The sequence below is a fragment of the Synchytrium microbalum genome, assembly GCF_006535985.1.
Source record: "Synchytrium microbalum strain JEL517 chromosome Unknown SmJEL517_scf0015, whole genome shotgun sequence".
Classification (NCBI taxonomy): domain Eukaryota; kingdom Fungi; phylum Chytridiomycota; class Chytridiomycetes; order Synchytriales; family Synchytriaceae; genus Synchytrium; species Synchytrium microbalum.
This window is the reverse complement of record NW_022158364.1, coordinates 476,209-497,489: the sequence shown is the minus strand read 5'-3', so window position 1 is coordinate 497,489 and position 21,281 is coordinate 476,209. Positions and strand designations below refer to the sequence as shown.

The window sequence follows — 21,281 nt, the reverse complement described above, 5'->3', positions numbered from 1 at the left end:
CAGCCACTTCGGTCTTTGACGTGACATTCCACCTATAGTACGTAAGGGAAATGGTCGGCCATGAGTGCCATATCATATTAACGCGTCCATCTTCTCCAACTAGGTGCTGAGTCCCTCCCTTCGCAGCAGTGCAGTAGATCGCAAATTCCAAACATACAGAAATCACGACGTTGTTAGGAAGATGGCAGTAGGAGGAACAAGCGAGGACAATTGGATCCCACTGACTGCCACACAGCATGGACTGGTCATCCTCCCCTTCACGCCCCTCTCGCTTTCTTCATATCCATCGGCCATCAATCTGGACCCACAAAAGAATGCAGGGACTGACTCCTTCATGACCGCAACGTCTGCTCAGATATCTCTAGAAGTCGGCGACTCGGTTCATATCATCGAATGTGGTGGTGGTATGTCCAGATCTGGATGAGATCAAATCTCACACTTGCATCAATTACCTGTCTTGTCTCCTTTTGTTGGAGTTTTTTTAGGAGTATCGCTGTTCGATCTCGATTGCTAACTTTTCTTTATTTACTTGCAAATTCTAGTGTGGTATCGTGGTTATGTCTACTCGTGTGTTGAAACAAATGCAGCTCCACGACTCGGAATCTTTCCAGCGAATCATATCAGTATTCAACCTAGAGAGTACATGCCACCTACTCCCATACCATCTGCAGTCACTTCTCCAATGTCTGCATCGGTACCAACTTCAGCAGTCACAACAGACACCCCGCTACCGCCACGTAACCAAAGTCTGTTCCTCTCACTCGCTAGCTCCATGTTACCAACCGATAGTAGGATGCTACCTGTTCCTCAACCACCAGTACATGCTACTCAGGCAGGCTATCAGGAACCACTAGTAGATGAAGTCGCTGCCGTAGCTCGGGAATGGAGTGCGTGCTTCAAAACGCTGCTGCTGCAACAAAACTATGCCCTCTTCAAAACAGTACGACAGCTCTTTTATAGTCTATTACAGGGACGTCGACAATTACTGGCTCATACTCTGTCTCAAGATGAATTGGCGAAACTGAGACGAGAGCTGATTTCCAAAATGGTGGCTGGAAACCGCATGCTAGGTCTAGACTTGGTAGTATGGAATGCCGAGACAGGATCACTAGTATCAGAAATGAATACGTCTATATCTAAAATGTATCAAATGTATATCCAAGCAGATAGTACGACTTCACTCTCCATCAACACCAGTCAACCTATCAGTATGGAACCTTTGGCTGTCGCTCATCCACCAAGTCCTACTTCTGCTACGAGCATGATGAGTCCACCACTACCGCCGGTAAAGATACCGGCACCCCTAACTAAAGCAAAGTCAAAGGACGTAATACCCAATCTAAATTATAAACCCACTACTCTCGATGAACTTGTCAGTCGACTGACGCATCTGCATATCGAACTTAAAGCTTGTGTGGCTTCCATATGTGCACCGGGAGAGACAGCTGAATTATACTTCTCGCTATACAACAAGGCTGAGAGTCGCACCGTCACCGAAGACTATGTAGTAGTGCTAAACCATCTAGGAATGCCAACAGACGGTGATCGCATAGGAAAGATGCAAAATGTATTTGTCGACTTATCACATCGTGATTTGAATGAGAACACCTTCCTAGTATGTAAAATTGTGCGAGTAGGTCGTATGAATGTCAATGATCGAGACACCAATAACGGATCGGCAAGTACAGGTCCCAGCTCATCACATGTCCGTCGACCAGTTGGTTGGGCTATACAAGATTTAGGTGATTTGGTTCATAATTTCAATCACACCAATGAATATCTCATGCGTATCTATGTACCAACCTCTGAAGCCATGTTTGGCTCACTACACGAAAACTTGGTGAATCGATTGGGAGGATATGATACGTCTAATCGTGCTGAACACTTGGTAATGCAGCTGAAGGTGATACAAGGAGATTGGATGAAGATGTACAAAAACAATCAGCTGGGTGAGGCAGTCATTACTCCTCGAAATGGCTTTACAGACGTTATATCGCCTGGTGATGTACGAAATGAAATGTACTTGACGTTGGTGGCTGGAGACTTTGCTTCGAGTAAAGGCAAGAATGTAGAAGTGGCCGTACAAGTGAGTGCCCTCTTTCCATTACCCGTCTTCCCCATTTGTTAAACTCTGCTGAACCAGACCTCGAAACGATCCACAAAGACTAATTAATCCCTTCTAAAAGGTAAGAATGCCATCAGGTGAAGTCGTAGATGGGTGTATATCTCGTGGTGCTGGAGTACCCAACATATCTGCGTATGAATCCACTGTATACTACCATACCGCTGCTCCAAAGTGGAACGAAACCATCCGACTCGATCTGCCCGTCGATACATTCGAGAAGCTACATATTTTTTTCGCCTTCCGTCACTGCTCTAGTAGTAATCGTGGTCGTGAGCAGGAGAAAAAGGACGATCGCACGTTTGCATTTGCATTCTTGCCATTGATTATGGGAAATAGAGCAGTATTAGCTGATTCTCAACATGCTCTTACACTATACCGCTGGGATCGTAAAATGTCATATCCAGCCATATATCTAACTTTTCCAGCGGGTCCAACTATATTTGTACCCAAACAGTTATCAACGGCATCACTAGACGAACTCTCGGCAGCAGCAGATGCCATGTCTAAAATACCACCTAGCAAGGATACATTTAGCGTACGATCACGTCTATGCTCTACGAAATTCACTCAAAATCAAGCATTGGTGAATCTCTTGAATTGGAGATTATCTATATCCAATCATCGATCAGCAGTAGAATCTATACTAAAGGAGCTAATTATGGTTGGAGAATCTGAAATCATTGTTTTTCTACCAGACATTCTCGATAAGATTTTTGAAATCTTGGAACAACGTGGTGTTTCGGATGGGAATGTTGAAGCCGAGGTCGAAGATTTGGCTTTTGCTGCTGTAGTATTTATCTTGGGTATAGTTCAGGACAAGAGATTTACTCATCACAAGTCGGTGTTGGATGCATACATTGAAAAGTGAGTCAAATTGTCACAGGTTTTGTGCAGGGTTTTCTGCTCTCTACTAATATTGACAATGTTCATTAGGAGATTCGTATTTCGAACGGCACATTATCATTTGCTAAACTCGTTTCAACAATTGTTGAGCAATCCCGCGGATATAAGTAAAGCTAAAGATCTAAGATCCGCCATCAAGGTCTGGCAGTATATAATCCGATTTTGTGTCAAATCATATGCCATAGAGCGCAAGGAACCTACTACAACAACTCCGGAAGAATTTGCTAAATCAGTAAAGAGTCTTTTGGATGCTGTCAACTTCTTGATGGGATTGACGACACCCGAGCATGTAATTGGTGCCCAAGGATTTGCTCTACAGCACTTTGCTGCTCTCATACCTGATCTGACTCTGGTACTTACGCATCAGCAGCTCGTAAAGAGTGTTGTGGCGTTTGCTGATGCTAGTCGAGCAACATCACGTACAACTATTGCCATGGCTCGTCTTCAGTTTATAACTAATATTATACGAGGTCCCATGTTTCAAGACAGGCCAACAAGGGTCATTTTGATGCCACATATAGTACGATGGTTGAGAGATTATGTCTCGGTAGACTTTTATAGTGCTGGAGGTGAAGTCAACAATAAGGTGACAGCATCAAAAGCTATGAGAGAAAAGGAAGCAAATAGAACTGTAGCGGCTACGACATCTTGGTCTCTCATTGCAGAATTGATTGAAATACTCGAGACTGAGAAGGCACAGAAGGCTGCTGAAAAGGAAGTTGATTCTATGGTGTTGGCTGTAGCTGATTTACTGCCTCAACTGATGGAGGCCTTCAATGATCTAGTCCATGCAACTGCTCCAACAACAGAATCTGCAGGTGCTGCCAGTGTTGGACTTTTAGGAACGATTGAAGAGTATGATTCTGGTCGTGAGAGTGTCGCTGCCAAACCAGAAGCAACACCGCCTTTACCTACTGTGTCAACGCTGTCATCAGGTAGTGGCTCTGATAAATACTCTGATATCATGGAACGATCAGGCACTGAACGACCACGATCAGTCAGGACTGCTTCATCTGTATTTAACCTGAGGGCCTTTGCCCACGTCGAACCACTTGCTACATCACCACCGCTAGCCCCAGTTAGTTTATCTCCGCATACCCAAAACTCTGGTAGTAGCAGTATCGGTGCTGTAATGCGAGAGTCCTCACAGATAACTTTATTGTCGTCAGCACTTCGACCAGAATTGGGTGAATTGGCAACAGTCATCTTGGCTGTTTTCAAACTGCTAGACAAGCCACATATAAGTAGTTTGATGACGAGATTATTTGAGAAACGGGGACCAGTCTCTTTTGTCCAAGTCCTGTCATCCTTGTTTGGTACTCTACAGGCACTGATTGATGAGCAACCATTTCCGTCTAAATGGGCCGGAATGTATTATTTGTCTCAACGACTTGCCATACATGTATTGCAGCCGGTTAGTGAGATATTGAGTAAAGAGTTTTTGCCTGGAAGCGGACTTGTCACAAGGTCGGTGGTATTTGCTAGTCGGACCACTGGGTGTTTTGCTTTTGCTGACTTTTTTCTCTCAAAGTGGTGCGCTGTCGACTGCCCAAAGCAATCAGCATTATAGCGTCGTATGGAATGATTTCTTCCGTCTCTTGGAAAAGATATTGAACTCTCCACGTTGTCAAATTGAGAGATTCGGTCCACTCCAAGCATGGGTGGCTAGTAAAGTTGGAGCAGATATTCGTGCTGATGGTGGTAAAATCCTTCATCTCATGTGGGAAGAATTATCATCTGCTGCACGACGTGTAGCTTCTACATGGGATGCTGCTGAGGTAGCACAGTTTGAACGATTGACTCGAGATTTGGTTGGTCCCTTCCTCCAACTCACAGTCAGTGCCAATGCAGAGTTGAAACGTATATCTGCTGGTTTGCTGGCTAGTATGATTGCAGCTGAGGTATGAAGTTTGGGAATGAGCAATTTCATACCAGAATATTAATTTTCTTTCTCTTGATAGTTCCAAAGAACAGGAGACTTTGTTTTGATACAAGGTGAATGGGCCGATGTATTGGATCGCTTGATTGTTGCTCAAGGACGTGGAGACGAGAGCTATCGCGCCTTTTTGGTCGGAGAGCTCAATCAAAAGTTTTCACAAAACGAGCATCCATGGACGGATCCTGTATTACATGAACTTGGAGCTAGATTCATTGATCAGTTGGATCATTTCCTGGAACTAACTTTGATATTAAGATCTCTGCCGTTCGGAGATGAGCATGATCATGAGAGGATGGAGGCTATACTGGAAGTTCTCAAGTAATTAGCAGACATTGGTACGGCTTTTTTTGCCTTGTTACAAAACTTTTACCTTTCAAAATCTAGATTTGCACGGTGCTTGGAACGGAAGCATATATATGTCAAGTATGTACACTCGTTGAGTGTCATACACTTGGAGCACGACAATATTGTAGAAGCTGCATTGGCGTTGAAACTTCATTCGGACTTGCTTGATTGGAACAATCAGGTATGCGTGAAGTCATGAACTCAATTGAAAGTAGTCATCAAACTTACGCATAACTTCGGGGGGTTTTTAGCTCAAGGTCGAACCTTTACCTAGTCTTGGTTTCCCAAGATGGCAAACTGCATCAGAACGCAAAATGGAAATTCTTCACATCATCTTGCAGCTACTGGAACGAGGTCGAGCTTGGGAACGTGCTATTGATCTTGCCAATGAATTGAAAGTTCATTATTCGTCCATCACGTTCGAGTATAAAGAGTTGGCTTCTATATTACGTAAAGAAGCTCAATTCTATGAAGCCATTCTGTCTGGTAATCGCGTTCCTCCAAACTATTATCGGGTGTCGTTTTATGGATTGTCGTGTCCTTCTGCTTTGCGTGGAAAGCAATTCGTGTACCGTGCTGGAGAGGTAACCCGTTCACCCTTCGGGTATTTTTTTGTCGCTTGAGTGCTTAACACTTTATGTCTAGGGAGAGAGACTCGGTGGCTTTTGTGAAGCTATGCTGAATCAGTATCCAGATGCTCAGGTCGTTCGATCGAAAAGTTTTGTCGGTGAAGATATCTCGTCTGGTGTTGGAATGTATATCCAAGTAAGTCCTCTGAATCGTTTCTTTTCTTTCGTCGTTGTCTCCTACAATCAAATTGCTTATCCCTCAACTTACGACTAGGTTATTGGAGTCAATCCAGAACCTGACGTTCGACGATGGTTGAAGAATGAAGGACCATCAGGACGCATTCGATGGAGTCTGACGATTCTGGATGCAACACAATCCATAGACCCTGATGGAAACCCTGATATGGTGCCACTGCAAATACTGGAGCCGGATTTAGGAGTTGGTGAAGAAGAATTGAGCACTCGTGCACTAGCTTTTGCATCTACCATACCCGAATCCATTCGATCATACTATGAAACGAACGAAATTGACTGCTTTAGCTTTTCGAGACCTGTACGTCGTACATCGATCGCACCATCAAATGATCCAGCTCGTGAATTTTTAGAATTATGGACTGAACGAACAGTAATCTTGACTGCCGATCGATTCCCGTGTCTATTAAAACGGTCGGAAGTCATTGCCACCCATACATTCGAAATATCACCGATCGAAAACGCCATCATCGCTGTCCGTGGGAAGAATCGCCAACTTTTAGAATTGGAACGAAAATATCTAGCTCCTACCAATGTCGCTCCGAATGTTAATGCACGAGGACAGGCTGCTAGTAGACTTGTTGGTGGGAATAGAACCTCTGGACGTGAAAAGGATATTAATATTAACCCATTCACGATGGCCATCAATGGAGCTATTGATGCACCTGTCAACGGTGGAGTTCCAATGTATCGACGTGCTTTCTTGGCTCCTGAGTTTAGAAAGAGTCATCCCAAGTTTTCTGGGTTGGTGGAGGTGCTTGCTAAAGCTATTGATGATCAGGTGGATTCGGTCGTTTTTTTTGTTTTTTGGTTGTTCATGTTACTGATTTTTTCGCGATATAGGTTGAGATCACACACAGATGCCTCTTCTTGCATGGCATACTAGTGCCAGCTCAAATGAAACCATTGCATGACAATCTCGTAGTCTGTAAGTCTTTTCAACAGCATGTGTTTTCATGGTCAATCGCTTACGCCTGTTTCTTGCGAACTATAGTATTCCAAAAGAACTTTGGAGAAGAGATAACTCGATTAGGCTTGCCTGATCATACAACCCTACCTGCGACTGGAACTATCAGCAGCACCGCAATTGGTAATCCAGGAAAAGTCCAGTCGTCCATTGATTCTATAAGGCAGGCTCTTCAGCTCAGCGGTAGTGGTGGTCTTGACAGTACGCCGAATAGATCCATGTCTGCATATACTGCTAGTGCTAATACATCGCAACCAGATATGCCACCAACAAGCTCTGGATACTCTATATTCCGACGTAATGCTCAACCGTCTTCACGAGAAAATGATCCAACTAAGATGAAGAGAGCTAGTACAAGCTCTGCACTGAGTACCAGTAGTTCTGGATCTGGTGGCACGAATCGTATATCACTGACTAGTAAAGCGTCATTGGCTAAACTGTCTCAGGCGATGGGATTGTCGAGGCCTTCAACCGATCAATGATGAGCGGAAAACTGAAATGTTGTTATGTAGAAAATCGATATCCATGTAGATAAATTTGTTTGTGCATATGAGGGGGTTTGGGCTGCAAAAGTGAAAATGGGCATTGTAGTTAATATATAGTTACAACTCGTAAAACGGTAACGGTCGACGCGGTATGGACGCTGGCGTGATTGCCCAAAGGGTCATGATGATCTTGGGATACACATGAATAATCAGGCCGCTCTCTACGGCTCCTCGCCTGGCTGTTTTATGGCCAACAAAGCATAGCAGGATTGAAGAGCCACTCCACGTAACTCAGCGGATTCAGCTCTTTGCACTCATCCCTCCTTCATAGTTGCATGCCATACTATGTTCTATGCTGGGTTATGCACTCAGAATTACCCAAATCAACTGTCCTCCAGGCTTTTCGAGAATTACGACACTACACAACCAGATATACGCGTTTTGCCGGTGCCTTGATGAGTTTCAAGTAACTAGACACGAAAAGCCGTACTATCGTGATGTTGGTTTTATATTCGATTGTCTTGGATTTGGGAGTGGACTTGGCGCCTTCCATTCCTTCAACTCTTCAGCACACAGCAAAACAACAAAAGAAAAGACAAAATACTTAGCCAACTATCCAACCCCCCTTTCAAGCAGGAGGTCTCTCCGCAAGCCTTCCCAATGACTGTCCTTGCCGCCCACACATCGTACTGGGACATCGACGAGCGACAAGAGAGAGGAGGGAGATCGTGAAGCTCACCACCATTTAGAGACTCCAGGTGCCCAACATGGATGGACCACATTCGACGGGCTGGAGTGCACTTCAAGCTAGCTTCAAGCTCTAATATCCTCAAAATCCTTTGCAAGTCAATAGTTTTGTATTTCGTGTATGAGAAATTCTTATAAATGTTTGCATTATACAACTATAAACATACGCAATACACTACTACTATGTATACTACTTTGTGACACACTACTTGCTGGCTCTCCTGTTTGAAGTTCTGCGGTTGACGACATTTCAAGAACTGCAGAACATCCAACTGTGAGAAGAAGCAGATCAATGAATTTGGAAAGCAGTTTAGACGAGAGTCTGCTGCTTCCATATTGCCAGAGGGTGTCGTTGTCCTTGCTGCCAAAATCCATCTTGACGCATCCGCCTGCAAACAACAAGACACCAAACCAGAACCGAAGAATCACTACTACCCCGATTGACATCAGTCCATCCAATCCCTGAACAAGATCTAATCACTGCCTTGACGGATTCTTACGTTGCTGGTGTTTTTGCAAGGCACCAACAATGATGACATGATTGACCATTATTGAGACAGTGTGATATTGCCCGCTCTACGAGCTCAAAGAGAAACTGCATTCAGCTAGTGCCAATGACCAGAACCGTCCATTCTCTCACATCGAATCCCCATACCCAAATCCTCGAGCCATGATAAACAAAATGGCTGGATTGAAGCTGTATGAATCAGCCCCGAATTCTACTACCGAAGCAGAACCGTTCGATTCTATGATCTAGCCATAAGGTTGATGCGTGTATTGTTGCTGGGTGCAGAAGCATTCAAGCAACCTCAAGACAAATCAAAAAAATGAAATAGATGAGATTTATAAAGATACACAAGACAGAGAGTTGCTACACGATCTATTACATTTTACTAGTCCATCTCACAATTTACCTCGCAGTCGGGCGCTTCTTTTGACTCCTTCGATTTCACCCAAGGGGATGCGCAGCATGTGTGGTTGTAGCTCTTCCAGTTTAGCCTTCATTGAAACACTATCACCCTTCACTTCTGTCCACATATGCGTTATTCTAGCAAGCCGTATAACCCGGTTTGACACAGTTGCTGTATCACGCCGGTTCTTCCCCTCCCTTCTAAACGACCCTATACGTTCACACATATCCCATAGTTTACCGTCTGGCCTGAATGCCCTCCATTGCTTGAATGAGATGGCCTCATCACTGTTAATACCATTATCATCTGTTTTTGATTGTGCTTTTCCAGCTACACGAACTGGGAGAGGCGGTGGTGCAGGTAGTCCAGTGGCGCACCATTCTGGAGCTAGTGCCCACCAGACTGTTTTAGCATTGGGTTTGAAGCTTGCTGCGTTGTCACTATTTGGCGGGCTTATACCAGTATATGTCAGTATCAGTCCCATTTGGGTGAGACGCGTAAAGGCATTTTTCAGTGTTTCCTTGTTTACGGATTCAAAGTATGACATGTCACCTAAAAAGGTAAAGAAAGAACATGGGTAAGAAACAAATGAGTGGGGCTAGAGAAACAAATGTGGATATACAAGTTATCCCAAGTACCTTCATAATAGATAGTTCTTCCAAAGAACATTACTCTATTCATGAATACTGTTTCGGGCACCCATGCGTCCGGCGCTAGATCGTTTCCAGACGGTGAAGGCTGTACTGGACTCTCTGGCATTAGGGAGAACAGGGATATAGCTGCAAGCCAATACGTTTCTGTTGTAGGTAGACTGTGAGTTAGATCTGTTTTGTTTCATAATGCCATCAACACATACCGATGAATGGCCATATCAAGAAACAGTAGAAGTCTACAACGACGAAGAAAATGTGTGAATGGACGTCTCTCTGAGCTTGTAGTCGTGTAAGGAACGAGTCATACCAAAGTTCTCTCTTCCGATTCTTCGTTCTTCTTCACTCAACATCAATGCCTTTTGCATCTCCATTGTTTCAGAGCCATGAGCAGGCGGTACTTCCACGACAGACGTTACGTTTGCGTCTGAGAGCTCTCGCACAGTCTCGTCAAAGTTGCTTTCAAATCCTTGAGGTCCATAGACGAACTCGTTCTTCAACAGCGATGATAAGAATACAGAGTCCTCGTATAATTGAGGGCGAATGACTACTCTGGCTGCTCGGTCACTTTTCACGCTTGAATACAATGCAGCAGCAAGAATGCCTAAGGAATGTCGGTTAGCTTTTGAGACGAGTATGTAACATTTCAAAGAAAGTCACTTACATTCTCCGATAAACAAGTGAATCACTTGGTTTCGATAAAGGGAGAGTTCGAATCTACGGACAGCAAAAAAGACCGGCTCTATCAGATCTGTCCTTTGGCCTATGAGGTCCTTGAGTTGAGGAATAGTTCGATCGACGATCTGCCCTGTACTCTTGCCATCAAAGTCCGCTACGTTGCCTCCTCTCTTCTCAATCTCTGCTATCAGCCAGTTAACACGTCTAATCAACTACGAAAATGGATGGCGTGTGAGGTGCGCAACGGCAATGCTTGACATCATTATGACTTCTTCTATGCTTACATCATCACGTCCAACACCACGACCTCTCAGCGTCAGAAGGACAGTGCCTACGAGAGCAGTGGGCATTATGACACCGACGCTGTTTATGTCAGATAAAACCTGGTATCCAAGTGCTTGCAGTAAAGTATTTCGGTTTTGAGGAATGGTAATGGGATCGAATGAGGGCCTAATGATTGTGAGCGCATTGTAAATGAATGATTGTGTAATCAATTCAATGATTTAAATGACTGTGTCTTACCCACGGCGCTCAACTTGTGTTTGAATGTACTCTTTGAGGGAGTACGGCTTGGCAAATCTAATGTCTATACGTCCAAATTGAAGCCCCAGTACAGAGGCTGAATTCATGACCTGGAAGAGTGATTCTTTTTCTTTCGGAGTTCCAAGCAGCTCATTCACATAAGATTCTGATTCAATCACCTTGTCATAACCTAGGGATAAATGTATCGTCAGTCCCACGATTTTTGGGGGGACGAAAGATGAGTCCAAGACGACTTCGGCTTTGATTGAATACTTACCAATACTCATCGGCACGATAATCGCATCCTTGACTCTGCCCAACAAAATTGGCTCAAATATTAGCTTGAGCATGCCTAGCTTGGGTTGTAGCATCTTTCCAGTTCTGGATCTAGTTCCTTCTATGAAAAACTCTATATTATGACCTTGTCGAAGAAGCGTATCCATATACTCTCTCATGATGGTCGTATAAAGAACGTCATCTCCCCAAGTTCTTCGTATATAAAAGGCACCACATTGCTGAAGTAGCTTTCCAATAATCGGTATGTTTAAATTGTCTCCTGCTGCTATTGCGGGTAATCCGATACCCAGTCGAAATAGAATGTATGATATTGTCAGGTAATCTATATGGCTTCTATGGCATGGCAGAAATATCAACGACACATTCTCCTTTTGGGCTTTCAAAGCGGCTTCTCGAAGAGCAACAAACTCATCCTGCCGAATATGTACGCCTTGATTATAGAGACGTACGACGAGATTGTTCATAATGAATGCCATGAATCTGATTAAGCTCTTTGATTCCATCTGAGCAGTCATATTGTCCACAATCTTGTTTACATACTTCCACTGTGCAGCTTGCAAGTCCTCCAAACGTTTGCCCTTCTTCTTCCTGGCCTCTTCAGATTGTGCTAAAAAGTTCTTTCGGGCCATACTGTCTGACATGGCTCTTATAGTTGGAGCAGCCAATAATTCGGTTTTGATATTTTGCGTGTATTGTGGGTAGAAGATCTTACTGCCAATATACTTGTCGTACGACCTCCAGTCAGTTCCCTATACAGAAAGACATTGTTAAAAGGGGTTTCCAACGTCGTAATATTGGAAACCGTTGAACTGAAAATGGTTGACCAATATCGTAATATTGGACAACCACGTTCAACGGTTTCCAAACGCAAGCACTTGATGGAGATAAAAGCATATAATACTTCATAGAAACGAGCACTTGATGCCGTTAGCTTCACCATAAAGCTGAGTGGGTTCTAATGTGCAACGTGATTAGTGATTGTGATTGCTTGAGTTTTACAGGCATCACGCACCTTCCGAAACCTGCCCAAATCTTCAGTATTCGTGACGTCGAAATCCTCTCCACTTTTGGAGTGCTCCATGTTGGTACTTTGAGGCATCGCTCTAAGAATAGGGCAAATGTGTCAATGTGTCAGTAATAGTACGTGGACGATGATTTTGAACAAGCCTTGCAAGAGAATAAATGGTTCAAGAATGTATGAATGCTGGCAAAGAAGCATGCATCGACTTACCTACGTCTTTAACGTTATCACTTCTCAGCAAGACAATTTTGCGAGTTTCACAAGAGCGTGAAGATTTTCAAGTGGATGAATATGAACAATTTTCGTCACAATTATTGCTCAAAGGTCAAAATACAATGTCACGATGATGGATTACTGGGGGCGCTTTGCCGTCTATGTTGATAGATCGTCTTCCTTCAAAACCCAACCATATACGCAAAGTAAATATTGTTCGTATTCTTTGATCTGTTGCAGAGGGACAGAGTGCTCGATTAGGAAGTAATAGCAGTACCAACGCTTGTCTGAATCGATATTACACGTTCAATAAGCCATGTATTGAGTGCGAAGTTTTCTCGTGAATTTGATTATCCCATCTATACCAATGAGGAAACTCAAGCCCAGTCCATTTTGACAAAACAAAATCTGACCTTGACAGATTCCTGTGGTATTCCGAATTTCTGAGCATTCCCCAGTGGGCCTGACACGGACCTACCATCAAGTTCAAAGGACTTGTCTCGGATTTTTGTGGATTTTCAGAGCACTCGACGTGGATTATGAGGAGCAACAAGGACTCCTAGTCGCTACTCACTATCACATAGGTTCCGGGGCCTCGTCAGTAAAAAATACGTGGGACTGGGACTCACCAATTCGTGATAATCTGCCATTTCAAATCGGGTTCTATCGATGAGCGTGATAGATCTCCATAGTTCTATACCGACATTTGCTTTTTACTGATGATTTACAGCGTTCCTGGTACCTATCGCTCTTAGCTCTGGAGAGTTGACGGTAGTTCCCACCATCGTTGTCAGTTCTGGAAAACAAGTAAGGTAATCCATCAGAGCAGCTCACAGTGTGATAGATACGAATCAGAGACGACGAAAATCCCTGCTATGCCTGCTATTCGGACGACGAAGATGAAGACATTGATAGAGCCAATCTCGCTGACGTCTTCCAACCCTACTGGTACGTTGTGAAGAGTGTATGAACGAGAGGAGAGAACAGTGTTGATGTCGTAGAGTGCTTTGAAGCCAGTATATTTTCTGATTATTGTCGGACTTTCCTAACTGTTTGATAATACTCCACTGTTGGCCTGAATCATTGGAACTGTGCGAACAACATTTTGATCTAGTATTCAGCTGTAGTCCAGTCAAGCTTCGCTTTGCCGATGTCCATCCCAAGGAAAAGCTGACATATACGTTTAAGATGATGACCGGCAGTGGGGACAGTAGTGACATTCTCAGAATATTTAGAGAGCCCTTCTTCACACCTTATAAATAAGTGGCTGTAGCCCAAAAGTTTCAGCAGGAATGGAGTGAAAGACGTGTGGAAGAGTTTGTTGAATATCACATGAAGGGAGCTTCGCAGTACTTGACACGAATCTTTAATCACTTTGGATTCTATATGGTTGCCATTACGGAGGATGATGCTGAAGGCATACGAAAGCACAAGCAAGCACTGAGGTATACTATAGCATCGCAGACGCGTGCTCAGCGAATGGATTTGATGGTCGGTCCTCCAATGCTGTTGGTGGAAGCATAGCGCCAGTACCTGTATATCCATAGGAAGGGGAAATGGCCATGAATTCACGATTATGTTGGAGTACGCTCTTTCTATAATTTTACTATATCTCACAACATTATTACCTGGGTGCTGACATACTGGGTATAGTTTAGGAGCCTTTGGAACTCCCCATTGACGCTGAATATTCTGAGATGATGGAATATGCAGTTCAGGCATAGAAAAGGCACACCCAAAGGTCTTGGACATTAGGAAGGCTAAAAGTCGTCAACCTCAATCCGACCTGGAAATGTTTTTTGGACTAGTAACCGAACAATCCAGCAGCTTCAATCGACTTCGAGTTGACTATAGTGAATCCAGTATTATGCAAAAGATCGCCGACGATGTCTTGGCTGTGCGTGTGAAGCAACTTATAGAGCAGGACGGAAGTGTTGAGAGTGTTGAGGATATGAATGGACTTCGTTTGCTTGCAGAAAAACTGCTTCCAGAACGTGTGGACGCATTTCTGAAAATAGAAGATGATGAAGATCAAGCTATGGCTTTGATAGAGGAGTACGAGGAGGACGAATAGTGGTTGACACCAAAGGCACTTGGTTTGCCTGCAATACTAGCCGCGTATAACTGTAAAGACGACGAAGACGAGGAGGAGGAAGAGAAACATCCCAACGACGACGACGAAATGATGGATTAAAACTCTAATGAGCTCCAGAAAGGTTGTTATATTCGTATATTAACTTTGTACGAGCAGAATGCAAATACGACATAAGATGAAGTTGCAAACCTTGTAACTTTTCAACCTTTCGAAGCACTTCGACCTTCCGACGCGAACGTTCCTCACAGGCTGAAATAGTTGAAGCGTGATTTGATCTTCAGCTCTAACGAATTTTGTCATTACACCTAGAAAGTACACACAAGGGATAACAATGGTGAGTTGCTATCAATGTTCCACATCTCTTTATGGTCCCACAAGTTTGGAGGCAGCTGCTAATCACCTCTGTCTGAACAATCGTCAATAGAGTTACTTGTATGGGTTTTCCTCACATGTGGTCAAGGCTACTCAGACCGTAAGATTCGCTCCATCTCTTGAACTGTAATAGAAGCTTACGATCTCCATATTCTCTATATCCAGGTTGTCTCGAGTGTGAGCGAATTCTATCGGGACATCAATCCGGCAACACTATCAGGAGCAATCGATGTCGTAGTAGTGAAGCAAAAGAATGGAGAGTTTGCTTGCTCGCCATTCCATGTACGATTTGGAAAGCTGAAACTACTGACGCCAAGAGAGAAAGTGGTCAGTTCCTATCCAAATAGTTTATAAGTGTGACACCAGCTGACACGACAAACCTGCATTTTTGGGACCAAAACAGGTCGAAGTCACTGTCAATGGCAAACCAGTCGATGTTGCCATGAAGCTGGGAGAGGCTGGTGAAGCCTTTTTCGTGATAGAGACAGAGGTAGAGCGTGGATCTTTGAAGTTAGCTGCAAGTCAAGATACGTTTTACTGAGAACGCTTCTTAGAAACCACCACCATCGCAATATGCTACATCACCTATACCGCATCCTCAAACAGAAATCGATGATAGCGTTGAGCCATTGGATCTAGGAGCATCTATACATGAAGCCACAGCCGCTGAAAATGGTCTTCCGTCGGATGCTGATATTGTAGTTGAAAAGACGTCTGTATTGTCTACTGCAATACGCAATGCTAGTAGTAATGATTTGCCAGCTTTGGAATCGCCGACATCGCTGTCAGCTCGAGCTATGGAGGAAGGTAGGAATTCGCTTGAAGAGAAGAGAAGGCATACACGGACTCTTTCTGGTCCTATGCTTGAAGCATCCATCAAGGATTTAGATGCTTCAGATCTAGATTCTTTCGAAGTTGGGTGAGTGTGGCACTCACAAGTGAGGTGTATGTCAAGTGACAACATCGCTGAAAGCAAATCCCTGTAATAGGAGTCTACCCAAATCGAGTATGGCTAGTATGCGAAATCACACCCCAGCTGGACCGTTAAGTGATGGTGGTTTGGAGGTATTTCGAGCCATCGAGTTATACGGCGTTTATCTGTTTTCGTTTTTTTCCGATCTCATTTTTCGGGATGTCTTCTAGTATACGAATACCAGTACTGCTGAGCCACACCAGTGGTCCTGGCATTGGGGTGATTTACCCACAAAAACCGAGTCTGAGACGACAGTAATTGCTCCTACTGTGATGAAACCGGATGAGCTTACAATCCTTGATAAAGATCCTCTGTCACTGTCAGAGAAGGTCAACAACTATCTAGCGGCTCTACCTGAAGCACAGCAAACACGACCAATCTCGCCAGAAATGACTGCTATTGACTTTAGTAATGAGGTGGCAATGCCTGGTAGATACAATAATTATAATGATAACGCATCTAGTACCGTTACCTCACCACCAAACTCACCTCCACGTGCTCTGATGGAAAGCACAGCGTTAGGATTGAGATCGGAAAGCATGCCTCAAACAATACCACTGACAACAATACCAGTTCCAGTAACAACTCAACCACCATCGTCACCACCGCTCAGTCCCGTAATGCAAGCAAGTATGCTTCCGCCTCCACGTTTAGAAGTGTCGACGTGTGGATGGAAAAATATCCTTGCTGCTGCACCGCAAGCTGCAGATGATATCTTCAAAACTCATAAAGTCGACTTCCAGACATTTTCGGCCAATCCGTTACTCCTAGCAGATCCACTCACTGTATTTCGCATAAACGGAAGATATTACAATTGGGCAGTAGCTGGTCCACTTATAGTTAGTTTGTCGGCATTTGGTGAATCATTGGCTCCAGAAACGCTGGCAAAACTAGTGTCTCAGCAAGCTGGTAAAGAAGTGGTACCAGAAGAAGCAGATAATAGGCGATATAGTCTGAGTCAAGGCTTTTCGCGATGGTGGACTCGAGGGTCGACACCAACACTTACTAGTGGTTCGATGCCACCACCTCTAACAGCATCGAATCCTGCACCAGCATCTACACCAGCCAAGCAGCAGGGAGAGTTGGATAACAAACCTGTGTCGCCTATACCAGAAGAAGATCAACACAAATTTGGTAAACCAGCAAATGATGTAAAAAGTGTATCACATGAAGCTGGTGTTGCCAGAGCAAGAACTGAATCGAAAACATCATCTGAATCAAAGGTTCCAGAGTCAAAACAAGCAGCCGAAACTAGACAATCTATAGAACATAATTATGCAAAGACGTTGAGATTGACGTCTGAGCAACTGGTAAGTTGCCATCCACTGTCTCTCTGCTCAACTTGTTTTTGTTGGTGTGAAAATTCTAATTCTATCATTCCAAAACAGAAAGCTTTGGATTTGAAACCTGGGTCCAACTCGGTGACGTTTACAGTCACTCAAGGCAAAGCCACGACCTCATCTCAAATATTTTTATGGAATTACGATGACAAAGTTGTCATATCCGATATTGATGGCACGATTACAAAATCAGATGCTTTAGGGCATTTGTTTGCCGTGGTTGGTAGGGATTGGACTCATGCAGGCGTGGCGGGTCTGTATACCAATATCCGCAACAATGGATATCAGATCCTGTATTTGACAAGTCGCGCCATCGGACAAGCCTCATATACTAGAGAGTATTTAAAGGCCGTGAGCCAAGGATCGTATACGTTACCGCCTGGCCCGGTCATAATGTCACCTGATCGACTGTTTACGGCCTTACACAGGTATGCCAATTGACTATCTCTTTCTCTGTGTGAAATCATTGCAAATCTTTGACTGTGTATTTTGCTCACGTAGAGAGGTCATTATGCGTAAACCAGAAGAATTTAAGATTGCCTGTTTACGTGACATCAAAAGGCTCTTTGGTGAAGGCATCACTCCCTTTTACGCTGGGTTTGGAAACCGCATCACAGATGCATTGTCGTATCGATCTGTCGATGTGCCTCCAAGTAGGATCTTTACGATTGATCCAACTGGAGAAATCAGGTTGGAGTTGATGGTCCATTACAAGTCATCGTAAGCATGCTTTTTTTGACTGCGTGGTACATCTCGGCCTAACAAACATCGTGAACAGATATGTAAAATTGAATGATCTTGTTGATCAAATCTTTCCACCATTGACGAAGTCTGTCGACACGGATTTCAGCGACTACAACTTTTGGAAACAAGAGTTGATAGACGTAGATTTGGATTTGGTAGTGCCTGATGAAGAAACTTTTGAAGACGAAGAAGATGATCTTGATCGCGGTGATGGAGGCGAGAACGAAGGTGATAGTGATCACAGTGTGGATGGTGATGGCTTGGAAAAGTACCCATTTATATAAAGTGGCATTCGAAGAAATCGCATAGTGTGTACGTGCAAGATAATAATATACTTGCCATTCTAACTTACTCTGGACGCGATCGTCGTGACTCGTGCCGTTTCTTCAGAAAACGACGCTTTGACCTGTAGCAAGAACCACAGGGCACAGAACGAAAGTAAGAATTGTCAAACTACTGTATGTATGAAAACGGTATAATTGGCTTCGTTTCATTAACAATTGCACTACTTTCGTAGTCATCGAACCAAGCGTCAAAACACAACTTTCGCTCAACGTACAGAGGAATTGTGATGTCTTTGAAAACCAGATTCACTCCTGAGGAAGCTCAAGACGAGATTGAATCTGTAATGGATGGCGCACGCAAGGCTGGTTATGCGGGAGAAGATGTTACGCAATTGCAACATTCATTGCAAGCAGGTTTTCATGCAAGATCCCATTCAAGTAACTTTGTAATTCAACCGTTTGGAATTTCTGTATGGGACATTTTGAACTGACATCTTGTTGGTTTCGAATAGAGGACGATCATGAATTGATCATCGCTGCATTGCTACACGACGTTGGACATCTCATCGACCACAGTTTTGCACCTCGAGATGTGGATGTTACTGGTGATATACATGCACAGCATGAAGTTTATGGAGCAAATTACCTGAGATATCTGGGGTTTTCGGGTGTGTTGAGGGAAGCGGGCAACAAGGACTTGTGTTGACTGATTTTCGTTAGAACGAGTCGTGGCTCTAGTACTTGGTCACGTTGAGGCCAAAAGATACCTTACTGGCAAGAGCCAGGCTTATCTCGACGGGCTAAGTCCGGCATCAAAGTCGTCATTAATTGCTCAAGTATGTGTTTTGGTTATCGGCTTGTTCCTCAGTTGTTTCTCAGCGTCATTCTATTTCCAGGGTGGACCGTACAACCAAGATCAGCTGGCTGAATTCGAGAAAGGTTTGGAGTTGCTTTGATCTGTTATTTGAAGTACCTTGAAACTGAATTCGGTTTGATACACTGGAGATCCGTGGTATCAAGCTAAGGTTGTAATACGGCTCTGCGATGATAAGGCCAAGGACGTCGCTTTTGAAGCTCCAGGATGGGATGACTACAAACCAATCATACTGCAACATTTACGTGTTCAGGCTAGGAAGAACCACCTGTAATCGTCTGTTGTATTGGTTTTCGATTGTCAAAATTTTTATATTATTTAGTATTTAGTCTCATAGAATTAATTTACACGTACAAAGACTTCTTAACACGTGCGGTTGGTCGTATCGTCCAAAAGCCTGCGAAACTAAGCTTGACCGTTGTCAGAAAACCAAAACCCACATATGGAGGGAGAGTGCTGTATCTGCCACGACAAATTGAGTGCTCGAGGTATGTAGATTATCAGGATCAGTTTGCTGCGATTCCTTTGTGCTAACAATCAAACGGTTCTTGTCATGTCAGGCGGCAACAAGACACTCTCCATTACTTCCCTGCCATGTTGCGGTGGAGGACTCCATAGCTCATGTCTGGAGGAATTGCTGAAGTTCAGCAAGAGCTGCCCGTACTGTCGTATGGACTTGCCTAGTAAAACGAAGCCGTCAAGCTATAAAGTTTATCATGCATCGCAACGAGCAACGACATCAGCAGACCAACAACAACAGGAGCAAGTTTCTGCATCTGAAGGTAAGGAAATGTCATATGCTTTTGTTTTGAACCGTAGAATCTCACAATCTTTACTATCTAGTTGGAATGGGAGTCGCTTTGACCGTCGCCGTTGGTATGGGCCTTTTGCTTCTATTCATATGGTTTGTATCGTCCTATAAGGACACGTTCCTTCAGCTGCTAACATTCTGATTGCTTTTTAGGTGCTCTTGTAGGTGGCTTATTGGTCGGAAGATGGTTAGGTAGCAGCAATAAAGAGGACAAGGACCAACAAGAGCAATCGTCTTCTTCTTCACAACATCGACGTGGAGCTCAGTACCAGCAGAACTCGTCTGGAACTAGATTTTGATAGCCCGTGTTTGTAAAAACAAAAAAGAGCACTAGAGGTTTTAAGTGGTAGTAGTAAATAATCCCAAAAACATTCTCTTTCTCGTCGTGTCTGAATAAAGCAACTATGTATTTATAGAAACTGTCGAAAGTGCTTTGAACAGCAACCACTTCGTTTTGTAGTAGTTTTTACGTGCTGTCCTTTCTTGCTTGTGCGTCATAACAGGTGCAAAATTCATCAATGAAATTTCCAACCTCCATCAAGAAACAGATCTGCAGGGAAATGGAACAGATGAAGGCCCTCATCATCTTTCTGGCTTTACTACAAGTGGTATATGCAGACTACTTCTATTCCGTAACATATGCAGGATCTGGATGCAACAGTTCAAGAATATTGAGTCTCAAGGCTTCACACCTGATAGCCGGACGAACATGTGCAAAATCGCCATACATCCCTGTATCATGTCGGCCGCCAACTGCACCTATTGCTGGCATATCGTATAGTGCATTCTGCTCACCGATCGCTCCAATGAACCTTGTTCAGGCAACCAACAATTCCATATTTTATGGCTCGATCGATGTATGAAATTTGTGAAATCTGTTTTCTATGCTTATTATCAGGCTGATTTTCATTCCCTCTCTAGTACTTCCCAAACCTGGACAGTCCTGCAACCCCGTATTCCTGTTTTAATGGATTCGAAAACAACTACATCATACAAAAGTTCAATATTTGTGTGCCTGATATATCTGGATTCACGAATTCGAGCTCCATGGCGGGAGTATCGGCTGGCAATTTGATGGTAAGAGTCTTTCCAGTTGAAATATGAAGGATTCATGCGTGAAACATCTGGTCGCTCTGCAATGATATGTTTGTAACGCAATGATCG

At 43.8% G+C, this 21,281-nt stretch overlaps 4 protein-coding genes across 4 annotated transcripts; 3 read left to right on the top strand and 1 right to left on the bottom strand.

The window, feature by feature from the left end:
- Positions 1 to 181: 181 nt before the first annotated feature.
- On the top strand, positions 182 to 7,582 carry SmJEL517_g03156 (uncharacterized protein; the record flags this gene model as incomplete). Its single annotated transcript, XM_031169084.1, has 12 exons — positions 182 to 404; positions 543 to 2,086; positions 2,187 to 2,989; positions 3,059 to 4,495; positions 4,560 to 4,929; positions 4,990 to 5,285; positions 5,352 to 5,493; positions 5,564 to 5,896; positions 5,958 to 6,077; positions 6,156 to 6,914; positions 6,977 to 7,061; positions 7,128 to 7,582. The coding sequence occupies 12 exons, from the start codon at positions 182 to 184 to the stop codon at positions 7,580 to 7,582; spliced, it is 6,567 nt and encodes a 2,188-aa protein (XP_031024973.1).
- Positions 7,583 to 9,235: 1,653 nt separating this feature from the next.
- On the bottom strand, positions 9,236 to 12,471 carry SmJEL517_g03155 (glycerol-3-phosphate 1-O-acyltransferase; the record flags this gene model as incomplete). Its single annotated transcript, XM_031169083.1, has 10 exons — positions 9,236 to 9,795; positions 9,882 to 10,040; positions 10,100 to 10,132; positions 10,204 to 10,497; positions 10,558 to 10,783; positions 10,856 to 11,021; positions 11,094 to 11,283; positions 11,371 to 12,139; positions 12,292 to 12,345; positions 12,403 to 12,471. The coding sequence occupies 10 exons, from the start codon at positions 12,469 to 12,471 to the stop codon at positions 9,236 to 9,238; spliced, it is 2,520 nt and encodes an 839-aa protein (XP_031024972.1).
- A 1,052-nt stretch (positions 12,472 to 13,523) lies between these two features.
- SmJEL517_g03154 (phosphatidate phosphatase) lies at positions 13,524 to 18,432 on the top strand (the record flags this gene model as incomplete). Its single annotated transcript, XM_031169082.1, has 13 exons — positions 13,524 to 13,572; positions 13,889 to 14,069; positions 14,338 to 14,679; positions 15,029 to 15,053; positions 15,144 to 15,191; positions 15,257 to 15,418; positions 15,495 to 15,581; positions 15,646 to 16,010; positions 16,081 to 16,156; positions 16,235 to 17,374; positions 17,453 to 17,832; positions 17,906 to 18,124; positions 18,183 to 18,432. 13 exons carry the CDS (start codon positions 13,524 to 13,526, stop codon positions 18,430 to 18,432), a joined length of 3,324 nt encoding a protein of 1,107 aa, XP_031024971.1.
- A 1,316-nt stretch (positions 18,433 to 19,748) lies between these two features.
- Positions 19,749 to 20,416, top strand: SmJEL517_g03153 (uncharacterized protein; the record flags this gene model as incomplete). Its single annotated transcript, XM_031169081.1, has 4 exons — positions 19,749 to 19,794; positions 19,867 to 20,088; positions 20,150 to 20,182; positions 20,271 to 20,416. 4 exons carry the CDS (start codon positions 19,749 to 19,751, stop codon positions 20,414 to 20,416), a joined length of 447 nt encoding a protein of 148 aa, XP_031024970.1.
- Positions 20,417 to 21,281: the final 865 nt, after the last annotated feature.